Source organism: Histomonas meleagridis (assembly GCF_020186115.1).
Source record: "Histomonas meleagridis strain 2922-C6/04-10x chromosome Unknown contig_20, whole genome shotgun sequence".
NCBI lineage: Eukaryota > Parabasalia > Tritrichomonadida > Dientamoebidae > Histomonas > Histomonas meleagridis.
The window spans coordinates 767946-783967 of record NW_027150805.1 but is presented as its reverse complement, the minus strand read 5'-3'; the positions used below and the strand labels follow the sequence as shown (position 1 = coordinate 783967).

General features: G+C 30.1%; 7 protein-coding genes across 7 annotated transcripts; 5 read left to right on the top strand and 2 right to left on the bottom strand.

Moving 5' to 3' along the window:
- Nucleotides 1-429: 429 nt before the first annotated feature.
- Nucleotides 430-981, top strand: GO595_002825 (40S ribosomal protein S7; the record flags this gene model as incomplete). Its single annotated transcript, XM_067915777.1, has 1 exon — nucleotides 430-981. One exon carries the CDS (start codon nucleotides 430-432, stop codon nucleotides 979-981), a length of 552 nt encoding a protein of 183 aa, XP_067776626.1.
- Nucleotides 982-1964: 983 nt separating this feature from the next.
- Nucleotides 1965-2285, top strand: GO595_002824 (uncharacterized protein; the record flags this gene model as incomplete). The annotated part of the gene is made up of 1 exon (XM_067915776.1): nucleotides 1965-2285. One exon carries the CDS (start codon nucleotides 1965-1967, stop codon nucleotides 2283-2285), a length of 321 nt encoding a protein of 106 aa, XP_067776625.1.
- Nucleotides 2286-2466: 181 nt separating this feature from the next.
- GO595_002823 (uncharacterized protein) lies at nucleotides 2467-2727 on the bottom strand (the record flags this gene model as incomplete). Its single annotated transcript, XM_067915775.1, has 1 exon — nucleotides 2467-2727. One exon carries the CDS (start codon nucleotides 2725-2727, stop codon nucleotides 2467-2469), a length of 261 nt encoding a protein of 86 aa, XP_067776624.1.
- Nucleotides 2728-2923: 196 nt separating this feature from the next.
- Nucleotides 2924-4003, top strand: GO595_002822 (CCR4-NOT transcription complex subunit 11-like; the record flags this gene model as incomplete). Its single annotated transcript, XM_067915774.1, has 1 exon — nucleotides 2924-4003. The coding sequence occupies one exon, from the start codon at nucleotides 2924-2926 to the stop codon at nucleotides 4001-4003; it is 1080 nt and encodes a 359-aa protein (XP_067776623.1).
- A 4902-nt stretch (nucleotides 4004-8905) lies between these two features.
- On the top strand, nucleotides 8906-10219 carry GO595_002821 (Ser/Thr protein phosphatase; the record flags this gene model as incomplete). Its single annotated transcript, XM_067915773.1, has 1 exon — nucleotides 8906-10219. The coding sequence occupies one exon, from the start codon at nucleotides 8906-8908 to the stop codon at nucleotides 10217-10219; it is 1314 nt and encodes a 437-aa protein (XP_067776622.1).
- Nucleotides 10220-11735: 1516 nt separating this feature from the next.
- GO595_002820 (small GTP-binding protein) lies at nucleotides 11736-12320 on the bottom strand (the record flags this gene model as incomplete). Its single annotated transcript, XM_067915772.1, has 1 exon — nucleotides 11736-12320. One exon carries the CDS (start codon nucleotides 12318-12320, stop codon nucleotides 11736-11738), a length of 585 nt encoding a protein of 194 aa, XP_067776621.1.
- Nucleotides 12321-13056: 736 nt separating this feature from the next.
- On the top strand, nucleotides 13057-14412 carry GO595_002819 (alpha-tubulin 1; the record flags this gene model as incomplete). Its single annotated transcript, XM_067915771.1, has 1 exon — nucleotides 13057-14412. The coding sequence occupies one exon, from the start codon at nucleotides 13057-13059 to the stop codon at nucleotides 14410-14412; it is 1356 nt and encodes a 451-aa protein (XP_067776620.1).
- Between the last annotated feature and the right edge of the window lie 1610 nt (nucleotides 14413-16022).

Here is a 16022-nt window from a genome sequence, read left to right as displayed (position 1 = left end):
CTCTTGTGCATTTTCAAAAAATTTTCCATTTAAGCAACAACAATCTTCAATATAATAACGTGACATGTGAATTGAAATTATGTCCCGAGTAAAATATACAATGTTTTCCTTGAATTGGACATTCATTATAATGTGAAAGTCATAAAAATTAGGTAGCATATTCTCTTCCAATTTAAAAAGAACACGAATTCTTTCCTTGCTTTTCGTTTTCGTGTTATTATTTAACTTTATAATTATCATAATTAAAAATTTATTTTTTACCTATTAAAATACTTTCTTGCTCTGATTATACTTTTATTGAATTTACTTTTTTCTTATTCTATTTTGTCATTTTCATCTTTATTTTATAATAAAATTAGTTTATTTGGTAATTGGAAAAGTGTCATTCAAAAAAGGAGTTTTAACGGTTATGCGTGGCCCTTTCTGCAAATGAGCATCATCGACAAAAAAGGTGAAGCAACAGCTCTCGAAAAACAAGTTGCAACAGCACTCACTGAAATCAAGGGTGCTGCTAACGAAAAAGCCATGAATCTTCTCAAGATCACTGGTGCTAAAGAAGCTACTGTTAATGGACTTAAAGTTGTTATTGTTGAAGTTCCATACAAGCAAATTTCAGCTTACCACCAAATTCAAGGAGCTCTTGTTCCAGAACTTGAAAAGAAACTTGGAAATTCTCAAGTTGTCATCGTTGCCAAACGTCGTGCTTTTCCAAAGACACCACAACCAGGTCGCCGTTACAAGGCCATCCGTAATGCTGGACGTACACTCCGCGCTGTTCACGAAGGCCTTCTTGATGATGTTGTATACCCAACAGCAATCGTTGCAAAGCGTACCCACTATGACACCGATGGAAAGCAAACAACATATGTCACCCTTGACGCCCATGACAAGACAAGAGTTGAAGATCGTCTTAACGGTTTTGCAGCTGCATACCATCGTTTGACTGGTCTTAAGACAGTTTTCGAAGTTGCAACTCATTAAACAAACAAGGTATACCTTTTTCTTGAATATTTATTATTACATTTTCCATTTGCGATAATCAAAATTTACAATTTATGACTCAATTTTCTTCAAGTTGTGATCATTGAGAATCACTGACTTTTAGTTTTGTGTTTATGAATTTTTGTTTGAAAAATATTTGATCATTGAACATATTGACACAATCTCAAATGAAATGATATAATTTTTCCTATCAACAAAGGAACTAATATTGTTTTAAATAGTGTTTGTTATAAAATATTGTTCAATAAATTACAAAATATTAATATTTTGAAAACATTTATTCTTTAATATTATCAAACAATACCAAAACTTATAATGAGGTTTGTTCTTTCAAGTTTTGGACTTATTTCTTTTTTGCTCTTTTTTGAGTTTTTGTATTATCGTTTGAATATCTTCCTGTGTAGGAGGTACCATTAAGTTTCCGTTTAGCAACACTGACACAAGCTTATCTGGGATTGCTTCATTTGATTGTATGTATTGTGTGAAAATGTGTGCACCAATCCAAGCAAGAAATTCTGATGGATCTGTTGGTGGTTCTGTCATCTGAATTAGCTGATTAGCAGAATTCGAAATAGATTCATAAAGAGCAGTTGATCTTTCTCCTTGTAGAAGGCGTTTTTTTGTTGATTTTGTGTAATGGTATTCAGGATTCGATGATTTAAATACTGTTAAAAGAGCATTTGCCTCTTGAACGTATGGTTCTCTTTCTTCAGGAGAAAGATTTTTCCAATTATTTCCTAGGATTTTTGTAATTTCTTTATTTGATAAGAAAGGATTTTGTTCTTGAAGTTTACTTCTATTTTTACTGCAGTATAAAATATAAGAGTTTAAAGGTCTTTTTACAGATTGTTCTTCAATTATTGGTAATTGATCATTTTCTAGTAAATTCATTCCGATTTACTTTGTCAAATTTTTCACAGTCACTGTCATTGGTAAACATCCACAAAAAAGTGACAAATCGAATGGAGTCAGTCATTAAGGATCTCCAAGAAAATAAGAAAAAGGTAAACGCAGTCCTTGACGCAGCAATTCAAAGACAGGAGGAACTTCATAGTCAAACACATGACGAAGCTAAAAAGTATATTATACAAATCCAAGCTAAAAATGCAGAAGCTTTGAAAGAACTTGAATCTTCCCTGAAAAAGGAAAATGACGCAAAGGAAAAAGAAATGATGAAGAAAACAAAGAAACAAATCAAGGCACAAAAGAAGAATGGTGAAAAACATCTTGATGAATTAGTTGAACTTCTTTATAAATCAGTCATTACAGTAGAAGCCGAATAAATCTTTTCTTACAATATTTTACACAATAATTTATTTTTTTTTTATAAGTGTGAAATAATTTTGATTTATTTTGTGAAAGAAATCAAGAAAAAAATTAATTGTTTGTGCTAAAAATTCCAACTAAAAAATGTATTAATCTACTTGTAATATTTACGTATTTTATCAATGATACAGAAAAACATTAATCCTGTTTTTCCCCAAGTATCGCCTCAATTTCCTCATCATTAGGGATCATATCATCATCTGTACTTAATCCTTCCACGAATTCGTCAAGTTCTTTGTCAAATGGTGTAGGATTTTTCTTTGTAAGAAGTGGAGCATTTGGATCTTCTTTATCATTTCTAACACCACGAGTATGTTGTCCACCAGGTCCGTCAAGCATTTCATTAGGTTGAAAATCAACCCCTTCCTTCTTGTTACAAAGGGACAATACACACCCCATTCAAAGGAATTATCTTTGAACAAACCGTTTTTGACAAATATTTGACTTATGCCAAATTGACTGTGTTTGTTCGCCAAGAGCCAAAATGCTCAAAAAAGAAGATGCCGACTTTTTGGTGTCTTTATTATCAAATGAAACAGATACATTAACTTCAATTACTTATAAATTTCATTCTTCCTTGAAAAAAAGATATAGAATGATCGCATTAACAGGAATTTCAATTTTCCTTTCAAATCGAATTTTAACACATTCCCAACAAATCGTCGCAATTTGGCTTTTATCAAATGAATTCAATAATGTTTCTTTAGTCGATAATCCATTTCTTCCATTATTTTCATATTTATATTCAATTTTGAATTCATCACCAGATTCTACTTCACCACGTGTTACTTGTATTTTATCTCAAATTTTATCTGGCTCATCAATACAATATTTTGGTGGATATTCCACTAAGTCAATTCTAAATCCCAAATTTCGAATTCCACAAACTACACAAAATCCAACTCTTCATTATACAGTTCAAACAAGCCTTCCATGTATTATTATTGACGAATCGTCAATCTCTTATGATATCCAAACTCATGATCAGATTCTTTCTGAACTTTTAACTAGTAATCTTCTATCTGATTTCGAACCGCCACATCTTCTACCACCTCCTCCACTCCTTCCCGTCAGTGTGAGCGAACTTTCTTCTACATATATCACATCATTTGATGTCACTTTTTTACTTGATGAATGCGTTGTAATTGATTCAAATGAAAAAGCGCAAACTTTATATAAAAAAGCTATTAAATCTCCACTTAATGGAGGGGAAACCGATGCCCTCATTAAATACATTTGTTCTCATAAAGAACTCTCCACGAACATAAAATTCGAAGAAATTGATTCATTAATTCAAATAAATCCACTTATTGCAAAATCATTAATATCACAACTTGTTAAAGCTAAATCATATAAACATATCGAAAAACTTTCATATGTTCCATTAAATGCGGCAAATGCGAACATATTAAAATGGTTATTAACAAAAGAAAAATTGCCAAATGAAATAATTCAAAAAATCGTAATCGAAATGATGAAATGCAGTAAGACAATAAGAGATCAACACGTCTATGCAAGACACGTCGCGTTGTTTTGTACGATTGTGGGGAAAATGACTGAGGAAGGAATAAAGTTCGGCGCCGAGATGTTAATGGAACTGTACTCCTTTTGCATGGAACCGAAAAATGAGGCAATCGATGAGTCAAGAAAATTGGCAATGATATTGTCGACATAAACTGTTGTTATTAATAAATATATGCGTAAATAAATTAAAATTTATACAAATATTTATATAAAAATATTTAACATTTTGCAATTAATAATTTTATGATCATAATGTTAAATAGATATATTTTTAATTTTTGATCATTAAATCAATTGTTGAAACCAGAGAATAGAATATTATTTTATAAATAACAATCATAAATTGCTTAGAAGCCAATTGTTATAACCAAAGATAGGTGTTAATATTGTTGAACAAACCATACTCAGAAATAACGTTCCAATTGGTTTATAACATTTTACAAGGACTTAATATCATATTAAATATTTCCCAAGAACTATCGTGAAATTTAAATATATATAAATACTGAAGGTATTACTTTTTGATTTCACGACAAGGTGTATTAAATTCTTTTTGCTTTTTATCCAATTTTTTATACATTAAAATAAATATCATGGAACTTAAATTCAAAGCATTTTCGTTTTAATTTTATATAATTGAATTTACGAAATATTTGAAAAAATAAAATTATGATGAATTTTATGTTTTTTTCATATCATTTTAAATGTTTACAATACTATTGTCGCTGAGATTATGCTCAAAGATACCTTTAAAGTTAACGCAAAAACTAGAGAATAATGATATTAATACTTCAGTAATGGTTCCTATTAAATTTGCAATGAGTCTATTTATTATTCGTAATGAAAAAACTTATTATTCCAGAAACATTATGGTAAAAGTCAATGATTCACTGGTAATGCTTCGCAAATTTAATATTATTCCAAAGAGATCTTTATATATGGTTAAGAAATTCAACAATGCACACCAAATAAATATGTATAATTTTTCAAATATATATGAATATAATTATTCTCTTTATTATCTAGGATTTGATTTTGATGAATTCTTCAAAATATCAAAAAATGTTATTAAAGGAATCAAAGACAACTATGATAAGTATAATGTTACTCAAAAAATAAAAAGTGAGTTAAGTAATGAAGATGAAGGTGTTATAGTTGATACATTAAAAATAAATAACTTCAAGGAAAAAAAATCTTGAGTAAAGAAAAAATCAAATAACTTTTATTATGATATATTTTATATATATATATATATTAAATTACATGAATTAGCTATGTATTTAGTCATTGTTCGCTTTTAATAAATGAATGATAAACAATTTTGTTAATATAATTATGATTATATTATAATTACACTTAGTTTAAAGTTACATATATAATTTGGTAATGCTGAAATCGATTTGGATATTGATGTTGTGATATATCGTGTGACTAGTATATTTCTGATTATTGTATTTGTAAAAATGCTGAAAATAAATAAAATGTTCGTCGAATTCATCATTATGTTAAAAAACCAAAATGTATTGCAGGTGTATTTATTTCATCAAAAAATACTTTACGTACAATATTGTCAAAGTTCATTGAATATATTCCTTCATATTTGATCATTTCGAATATTTTATTATTATGTTTTCGATAAAAAATACATTAACATTTGGTTTTGAATTTTTTATCCTTAATTCAAAAATCAAATATGTTTAGCAACAAGTTGTAACATTTTGAAAAAACACAAGACTAAACGGTCTCCAAATGAATGAATGAAGACATTGAACTCTTTTATTTCGTTTTCCAGATGATTGGTGAAGATGTAGAATTCTTAGGTATTTATGAAACTGGTTCGTCTTTGATTATGAAACCAAAGATCAGACAAATAATTTATTCATTCCCAAAATCAATAAAACAAAAATATTTATCAAATGAAACATATTTTATAAACAGCGAACATTACAGTAAACTTTTAAGTGAAACGTGTTCTAAAATTCGTTTAATCATTCATTCAATAATCAAAAATGGCTTATGGTCACCCATAGGAAACACAACCAAAAACGAAAATTCTGAAGAACTTTTAGAACAACTTCGAAAAGCCACTACTTACGACACATCATATCTTCAAAATATTCATGATATTGATCCGAATGAATTATCATCAACATCATTAATCGATTATTATACTCTTCTCTTTAAAAGTTGTAACTCTAATGATCCATTTGTTCGACATTATTCATATTCATTAATTCGTTGCGGTCCCGAACTTGTTGAAACAATCGAATATTTATCACTAATACGAAACATTGTAAACATTTGGCGAAACGAAAATGTAACATTTGAATTTTCTGCATCTCTTTCACTATTTCTTAATAAGTTTTGTAATTACATTTCATTTGTTCTTGATGAAGAACTTGAAAAAAATTTATATTTAACTTTAGAACAATTTTCGTATTCAAAAAATTTAAAACTTTTATTAAATTTTAATGTTTCGCTTAAATGGTTTACTGAAACACTTCCAACTAATAACTTCGAAAAGATTTTATTAGTTTCGAATGATTATATCGAAAAAGGAAATTTTACTTTTTTCATTTTCGTTTTAATTGGAACTAAAAAAGGTTTAATAAGTATCAAAAAAATGATAAATTCGTTGAAAAATACTTTTTCGTATTTGAATGAGTTTTCTTTCGATGTTTTAGATTATATTAAAAATATTTTTTCTTCTTTTTCATCAATGTTTAATTTGGATAATTTTAATGAAATATTAAATTTCATTAACGAAAAAATTGAAACTGAAACAAATTTAATTTTATTTTTGTTTTGTGACTTTTTAATTTTATATTATATGAATCCTTTAATACCTTTTAATGAAACATTTTATTTAAAACTATTGAAACTTTTAGAAAATGAAAAAGAAAATAATAAAAGTGAAATAGAAAAAATTATTTCTTCTATTTTTAGTAGTATTATTCGATTTATAGACATAATTAAAATCACAGAAAAAATTTCGTTTTTTAAAAATATTCCTTTACCAAAATTTAGTATTAATTCTTTATTCAAAATATTTTTGAATAATAAAAATGAAAAAGAAAAAAATTATTCGAATAAATACATTAAAAAGTTTCAAAATAATTCACAAGATTTTAATTTTATTCATTTAAAAATGTGCTTAATTTCGAATGAAAATGAGTTATTAATACTTTTAAACGAAATGAAAACAATGAAAAATGAAAAATTTTCATTTTATATTCAACAAATTTTATATACAAATCTTTTATTAAAGAAGGAATTACAAAAATTAGTAAAAGAGTTTGATATAAACAATGAAAAAATATTAAAAATAATAAACAAAAACATAAATTTAAATACATCAAATGATATAATTCCATTAGGAATTTTATTCGAATATATAATATGTATCGAAAATGAATATATTATATTTTCGAAGTTAAGAATTTCACCTTACGAATGGTTTGTTTTTTGTGCTTCTTCGTTTTTTAATATGTTTTTTGTTGATGAAATTGATAATAAAATATTTGTTAATCCATTTAATTTGATTTTAGTTGGGATTTTAATAATAAAAAAATTGAAATCGAAATGGATGGAATTATATAAAAATGAAAACATTAGTGAATTAACAAAATATTTATTGTATCCAAAAATTATTAAAAAATTTGATGAAAATGAATTTGATGGAATAGAAATTGATAATTATAAAAACGTTTTTGATGAAATTAAAAATTTTTTAAATAAAAAATCTATTTAATCGTGTTTTGATATTGATATCGTTTGCGAATGTTATTGATCTCTTCTTTGTTTTTACGTTGGATTCGTTGGATTTCCAATCTGCCTTTTTCTTGAATGTTTAACGTTTCTGCTGTTAAATCATTAATTTTAGTATTTAAGTATTCAATTATTTGACATTTTTCATCATTTTCTTTAGATAGTTGTTGAATTTGTGATTCGATTTCTGATATTTGACGTTTATATTCTGAACGAATTTCATAAATTTCAGTTCGATGTTGTAATTTAATATCTGAAAGTGTTGACCGTAATGATGGTAATGAAACTTTAGTAGTAGAATTGTTTAATAAATCTAACATTTTCTCTCTTTGGTCTTGAAATTGTAAATAATCTTCTTCGAGTTTTTTAATTCTGTTGTTAATATTACGGTTGTCTTCTGAAATTTCTGTGTTGACGATTGTAATACATTGAAATTGGTCTTCAAGCTGTTGAACAAATTTTTGGTGATTTTGATATTTAAGTTTTGAGTCTCTAATTGAACGGTGAACTTTACAACTTATTTGTAACTTAGCAATTTCTAAAATATCGGCTGAATCATTTGGAATTATATTAATTAAATAATTTAATTCATTGATTTCATTTTCAATCTCTTCACATGATTTTTGAATATGAAGTGCCGTATTTTTAAGACTTTCTAATTCATCTTGTGTAATACTAATTTGCGATTTTAACATTTGAGGAGTTTCATCACTTTGATCAAGATTTGATTTATTTGCTAGAATAGAAACATGTTCATTTAATGATTTTAATTGTTTCCAAAGAAGTGTTGTCTTCTGTTGAGAAATGTTTTTTGAAATTTCTAACTCATTGTCAATTTGTTGGATATCTTTTTTTAATGAATTAATTCGATTTTCATATTCTTCTTGTTTTTTATTTATTATATGTCTCATTTCAATATTTTCTTTGATGGTTTTTGATGGCTTTTTACTTTGATTTGAATCTGTGTCTTTAAAGACAAAATCATTTTGATTTATTTTCTTATTTTCAAATCTAGGTGTTGAAAAACCACTATTTTTTATATGTGAAATTTCTTTTGGAATAATTCTTCTTGGTGATTTTACATTTCCTTTTTTCATATTTACGTTTAGACTCACCCGTTTACCACATAAACATTTCAAATAAAATTTAATTTTATTCAAACGACTTTTTGAAATGTTTACAATCACACAATTTTGACCTCACATAACTGCCGATTTGATTGAAATTGAAGCATCGTTCTTAAAAAAGTGGTTTCTGACAAACACCAGCAACACAGCAATACTTCATGAAATCTTCTATTGTTGTTGTGCTTGCTTTGTCATCAGTTATTGTAGTAATAGGAATCATATCATCGTTAGTTTTAACGCGGCCATGGGACAAAGAAATTATTTTTGATTTTCTTTTTGTCAATGATGTACATTTAGATATAAAATACGTTCCAAACGGATTACCACAACATCCATATTATTGCCAAGATCCAGAATTTCTCCATGAAAATTCAACACATGAATACGGCCAATACAATTGTGACACACCGAATGCAACATTCATGTCAATGCTTGAAGTAGTGCCAAGATTTTGCAAAGATCCTAAATTTATTATTTTTGGAGGCGATGCACCAGCACATGGTCTTGGTCTCAATGAAGAAGAACATAAAGCATTAGTTGAAAATGTTGTTAATCAAATTGGCAACATCTATCCTAATATTCCTCTATTCTTTTCCCTTGGGAACAATGATTTTTTCAAGAACTATGGTAGTTTCGAAACTGATTCCACAGATTTCAAAAAAATTTCAACATTTACTCGTCTAGCGCTAAAAGGCGAACAATTGGACACATTTCTTAAAGGAGGCTATTATTATTATGACTACATTGAAGGAAATCTTCGAATCATCGTTTTGAATACGGTCGCATATAGTACAGTCCGAGCCGAAATCAATGACACAGATCCACATGGCCAGTTCTCCTGGCTCCGAAAAACCATTATTGATGCTCAAAACAAAGATCTCCAAATTTTGATTACGATGCATATTCCACCGGGCTATTCCGATGTCAAAGCGTCGCAAGGCTGGCACACTAAGTACATTGACATTTTCGACAAGATTGTCAAAGAATATAAAATCGAAAATCTTTTAGTTGGTCATAGTCATTATGACTTATTCATGCCTATTTTTGGGGAAACAGGTCAATCGAAAGGTTATACCCTTTCCAGTCCTAGTATTTCACCATCGCACAACAATAATCCCGCGTTTCGAGTATACACAGTTAGTTCCAAGCGCGGGTTAATTGATTATGCGCAATATTACGGAGATATATTAATGAATCCGAAACATAATGAGCTCAAATGGGACCTCGAATACAGATTTTCGGAGGCGTATGGAATGCCGGATTTGGGTAACGAAAGTATCCGCAAAGCCGCGCGTTGGGTAATCGAAACAAGCAGAGGCAAATGGAGTTATAAGGCGAAGATGACCGCGCTGGCTATGGACAATTGGGCGTACTATTATTGTATGCTGAAGGCAACAACTACAGAACAGGCTAATTTGTGTAAGTTAAATTTGGATGACATAAGGCTTCCTATAACGCCTTATGATGAATAATTTTAATAAAAAGTAAATAAGTAAAGTGTTGAAATAATATTATCATTCGATTATGCCTTCTTATGTGAAGAATTGGGAATATTTACAAAAGTAAAGTTTTATTTCTTTATATGAATGAAATATTTTAGCATAAATAATATGTAATATAAGATCGTTAAATATTTAGTCATATTATATATTTTGTTAATGCTTTTTTGAAATTATGTTGAAAAAAATTAAGATTTCATTTAGGCGTTATAATAAATTAAATCCAGGAAAATTTTGGAATGCCTCGTTTAGTGGGGGTGCATTCAAAAAAAAAATTGTCTCAAAGAATTACATAGAGTATTTTTATAAATTGCCTTTTAATAATGAAGAAATGATGTCAACGGTTTGTCCCTACCTGAAAACTCTATATATTATGAATATGCATAATGTAATTTAGGAATTTCTGAATATTTTATTAAATTTCAATAAAATTTTGATTTTTCACAATAAATCAATTTCCATAGAAAATAGGCTCTGTTTTGTTTTTTTACATAATATATTTTGTGCAAAGTTTCTAGCAATTCTTTACTATTTAATTGCCGGTTAATTTCCCTATCAGCCATGCAATTCACATCAGCACGTGCAGCTGTGTCCTAAATATTTCTTGAATCATTATTTACTAACTTAAAACTGATGTTTTTGTAAATGCGATGTTTTGGATGTTACATACCCTAATTTTTATCATTTTAATATCAAGAAACACTGAGATTTATCCAAACTATAAGAAAATTTAACTGTTTGATCGTTGCGGTTGCTTCGTTGCCTCAAGCAAAAAATGCTTCAAGTTTTGCGAAAAATTTAACACTACATCATTAGAACATGCTTGCAAGGCAGGCTGTCTTGTACAAAGTAAGAAGCAAGTGAAATTTATAACAAAGCCAAAACAAACCATCAAACCTGAGAAAAATTGGAACTATGTTGTTGTTAGGAATGATTACGAGCGTTATTGCGAAAGACGTTACGACAAAAAAAATGGGCATACTAGTGAATACTATGATTGCGAATACGGTTGCTGCTCATATCCACCTCTCTATGGAAGTTTATCAAAATGCCAATCCTTGTGTCGTGCGCATACAACTGCCCTTGGTCATCCTGAAGAACAATATGAAGTATGTGAGATAGGATGCAAGTACATGGATGGTAGTTCTTGGACTTACTAAAAGTAATTTGACAATAAGTAGATTTTTCGAACAACTCCAAAGAAGTGTATTTTTTTTCTTCATAAATTAGAGTTAAAATTAGACGATTTTTCAAAAATTTTCTTGCAATTTTTTTAAATGGAATATGTTTTTATACACACATTGGGCGTTGCAGATTGTTGTTAATTGGTTTGAAATCAATTTTAACTTGTAAAAGAATTTTTAAAATTTTTCAACTTTAAATACAAATGACTTTTTGCCTTGAAAGAAGAAAAAATGCCCACCATTATTTCAATACAGTTTTATACATTTTTCAATATATAATATTTACACAGTAAAAAACAAGATAATCAGCATGAGCAACTCGTTTTTTGCGGAGGACCAGAAACCCTCGTATTTTGTTCCAAAAATTCGGATTTTGGAAATGAGTTTTTCCAAACCTCTTTAGCTACACTGCTGAAAAGATCAATTACTCCTTCACCAGTTTTAGCAGACACTTTGTATAACTTATATTTTCCTTGCTCTTTGAGGTACCTCTCCATTTCATCTGATATCGTATCATTTTTGTCTCTCTTATTTCCTACAATAAATATTGGTTTAGATTGTACAGTATCTAAAAATTTCTTAACCCAAAATTTTACTGCTTCTTCTGATTCTTTTTCTGTTTGTTTTAAGGAATAACATATAAGTGCTGCTTCTGCATTTTGATAATAAATTGGAGTTATAGATTGATATCTTTCTGTTCCTGCAGTATCCCAAATTTGCAGTCTGACTGTGTGTCCTTCCACTACTGTTTCCCAAAATCCAAATCCAATTCCAACAGTTGGATTATATGTTTTGGAAAAATAATTTTTTGTAATACGAGTCAACAAAGATGTTTTACCGACGTCAGCACTTCCAGTAAGAACAATTTTGTATTTTGATACTTCATCCATCCAAAAAAATGAAGTAAATGACGATCAAAACCGCTGTTCGCTGAAGAAAAAAAATAATGTTTGTGTTCAAATACAGCATTAATATTAAATTTCTCAACAATTTTTTTAATATCAAAAGCAGCTTGTAATATTTTTATATTAAAAATCCATTTTATTTGAAGAGAAAATAGTTTTCATCTGCCAGAAATTCTTTACCAAAATTTCTCTTTCCGCAAAAAATTGACCACAATCTATAAAAATAAATTTCTGCGCTTTGAGTGTTCAGCCCTAATAAATGATCGCATTGTATTATTCTTGTTTTTGAGCGAGAAAAAAAAAAAAAAAAAAAAAACATTTTCAAAGCAAACAACGGTTTTAAAAGTCCAAAAAACTTTCATTTTATCTGACAATTTGCACGGTTGAGTACTTATCGTCTTTACATGACATTTCGTTTTTGTGTTAAAATTGGTTAAATAAAACCGCCACGCAATTTTTGCTTCTTTTGTATTCAACGTTATCCATGTGCGGGGGTAACAGATGTGCTTCAGCTCCTTCTGCAGAACACCTCTACGTTGCACCGCCCATTTTATTTTACAAACGTTAACAGTACTCTGTTCGAATTATCGCACTTTTTTGTCGTTTGAAAACGATAAAAATTCATTGGCCAATAACCGTTTATTTCATTGAAATTAATACGTTATTATAGCTCTCAAATAATTGTCCGTTTATCTTTTTCGCTGTCACTTCATTCTTCATAATGCGTGAAGTTATTTCTATCCATGTTGGTCAATGCGGCGTTCAAATCGGTAACGGATGCTGGGAACTCTACTGCCTTGAGCACGGCATTCAGCCAGATGGCCAAATGCCCTCCGATAAAACTATCGGTGTATGCGATGATGCCTTCAACACCTTCTTCTCCGAAACGGGCTCAGGCAAACATGTCCCGCGCGCAGTCTTTGTAGATCTCGAGCCCACATGTATGGATGAAGTCCGTACTGGTACATATCGTCAACTTTTCCACCCAGATCAACTCATCAATGGCAAAGAAGACGCAGCCAATAACTATGCCCGTGGTCATTATACCGTTGGTAAGGAAATCATCGATCTGACTCTTGATCGTATCCGTAAACTCGCTGACCAATGCACTGGTCTTCAAGGATTCCTTATCTTCCACTCCTTCGGTGGCGGCACAGGCTCTGGTTTTGGTTCACTTCTTCTTGAGCGTCTTTCTGTCGATTATGGCAAGAAGTCCAAGCTCGAGTTCACAGTTTATCCAGCACCACAAGTATCAACAGCAGTTGTCGAGCCATACAACTCAATCCTCGCCACCCATGCTATGATTGATCATTCTGATTGCGCATTCATGGTCGATAACGAAGCACTTTATGATATCTGCCGCCGTGCATTAGATATCGAAAGGCCAACTTACACCAACTTGAACCGTTTGATTGGTCAAGTTGTTTCTTCCCTTACTGCATCTCTTCGTTTCGATGGTGCACTCAACGTCGATTTCAACGAATTCCAAACTAACCTTGTTCCATATGCACGTATCCACTTCCCAATCTGTTCATATGCACCAGTCATCTCAGCCGAAAAGGCATATCACGAACAATTATCTGTCGCCGAAATCACGAACTCACTTTTCGAGCCAGCTAATATGATGGTTAAATGCGATCCACGTCACGGTAAGTATATGGCATGCACATTATTGTACCGTGGTGATGTCGTACCTAAGGATGTATCTGCCGCCGTAGCTACAATCAAGACAAAGCGCACAATCCAATTCGTCGATTGGTGCCCAACTGGTTTCAAGATGGGTATCAACTATCAGCCTCCAACTGTTGTTCCTGGTGGTGATCTTGCTAAGGTTCAACGCGCTGTTTGCATGTTGGCTAACACTACTGCTATCGCTGAGGCTTGGAGTAGACTCGACCATAAATTCGACCTTATGTACGCTAAAAGAGCTTTCGTTCATTGGTACGTAGGTGAAGGTATGGAAGAAGCTGAATTCCCTGAAGCACGTGAAGATCTTGCACTCCTTGAAAAGGATTATGATGAAGTTGCTTCTGAATCAGTCGAAGATGGTGAAGAAGAGGAAGATGACGAAATGTAAACTTCCATAAGTAAACAATCACCACATCAAACATTTTGATGCTGCTAAACCTTTTCAAAAATAATAGCCGTTTAACTCATTCAAAATTGTAGTGAAAAAACGTTTATGGGCAATGAATTGTGCCCAGTGCAGATGAATTCCCTATTTATAGGTTCTTAATTTTGGGCATTATCCCATAAAGAAAAGTTCAAAAAATTTGTTGTGAATGGCAATAATGGATATATAATTTTTTTCATTTTTAAAAAATCAATTGGAATATTCCAATTGATATTATTAACAGTGATATCATTGTGAAACATGTAATTCACAAGTTATTTCAAAAATTATTGGAATTGTTTTAAAAGGTCCGTAGGGCTTTACTTGGTTGATAGTTTGCGCAAATTTAATTTTTTGTAAGAATTTTCTTAAGTTATTAATTATTAATTATTACAATTTCCTATGAGTGAAGGCGCATTTTTTTTATAAAAACAGAGAGAAGGTTTTCATTCTTTCTATTGTATAATAAATGTAGCATGAAACAATACATTGAATAAAAACAGAAAGTAAAAAACTAGATTGTTTATTCAAAGCTTAGCAAAGATAAGCTACTGTCTAAGATGTACGATTAATAACCATAGGTTACCTAAGGAAAAGATTGAGAATATCTATGTGTTAGAATGTCGATACTTCCATCAGACAAGCACGAATCATCTATAATCAGAACAGGTCCGTACTGTCTCATCAGGGGAAAACATACACTTCTTTCTTTTTTGAGAAATGGATGGCCAAACCGTTGATTTTGAACTGAACCGTCTTTCGGGCACCCCAATGATGATGAGCTTCATCAATGAGCAAATTTTTTCATTATCACAAAAGTATTAACACCAAAATACTAAAATTTATTACCTCTTGAAATTCGACATACAGTGGGTAACACTTGTGTAGCATTTTATTACAAACAAGAAGCAATAATTTTTTATTGTCGGAATTTTTATTTACCAAAACCATGCATACAACCAGAACAATTTAACTATACATTTCCCGTTCAACGCCTGTAACATTACGTTCGAATATAAAGAATGCTTATAGTTTTTTTATGATAAGGATATTTTTCTATTAATATTGATTGGAACGGAATTACTTCAGAATTTCATTGGTTCAGGGTACAACTTGAAACATCGAGAAGATGTAAATATTCAATTTTTGTATTATTCATATTATGATAGATTGAACTTTAAATACTTGTTTGTGTGGGCACTAAGAAATCAATGCATTTTAGCTTTTATTTCATTGAGTTGAGGAGTTAGTTTTATCCACAGTTTTTGGATAAATTCAGGTGGTTGTTTCGTTGTTTATGGTGCCGATGTTTTTAAACACAGAATTTTTTAATTTGTTAAGAAATTTGTGTTGTTTACGCGATAAATTGCGTAATCCCGATCGCATGTCAATTGATTTTGAAGTCGATATAAATTTTTGACCATAACAAGCCATAGTAAAAATTCGGTTATCCATCATTCAAACATGTGGCCAATGTCAGCTTTTTCAGTGGTTTCCCATTCATCCATTCAAATTAGTGACTTCATTTTATATGCTCGGCACAGTCAATCCCCAATTTTTTTCCCCAAATATCC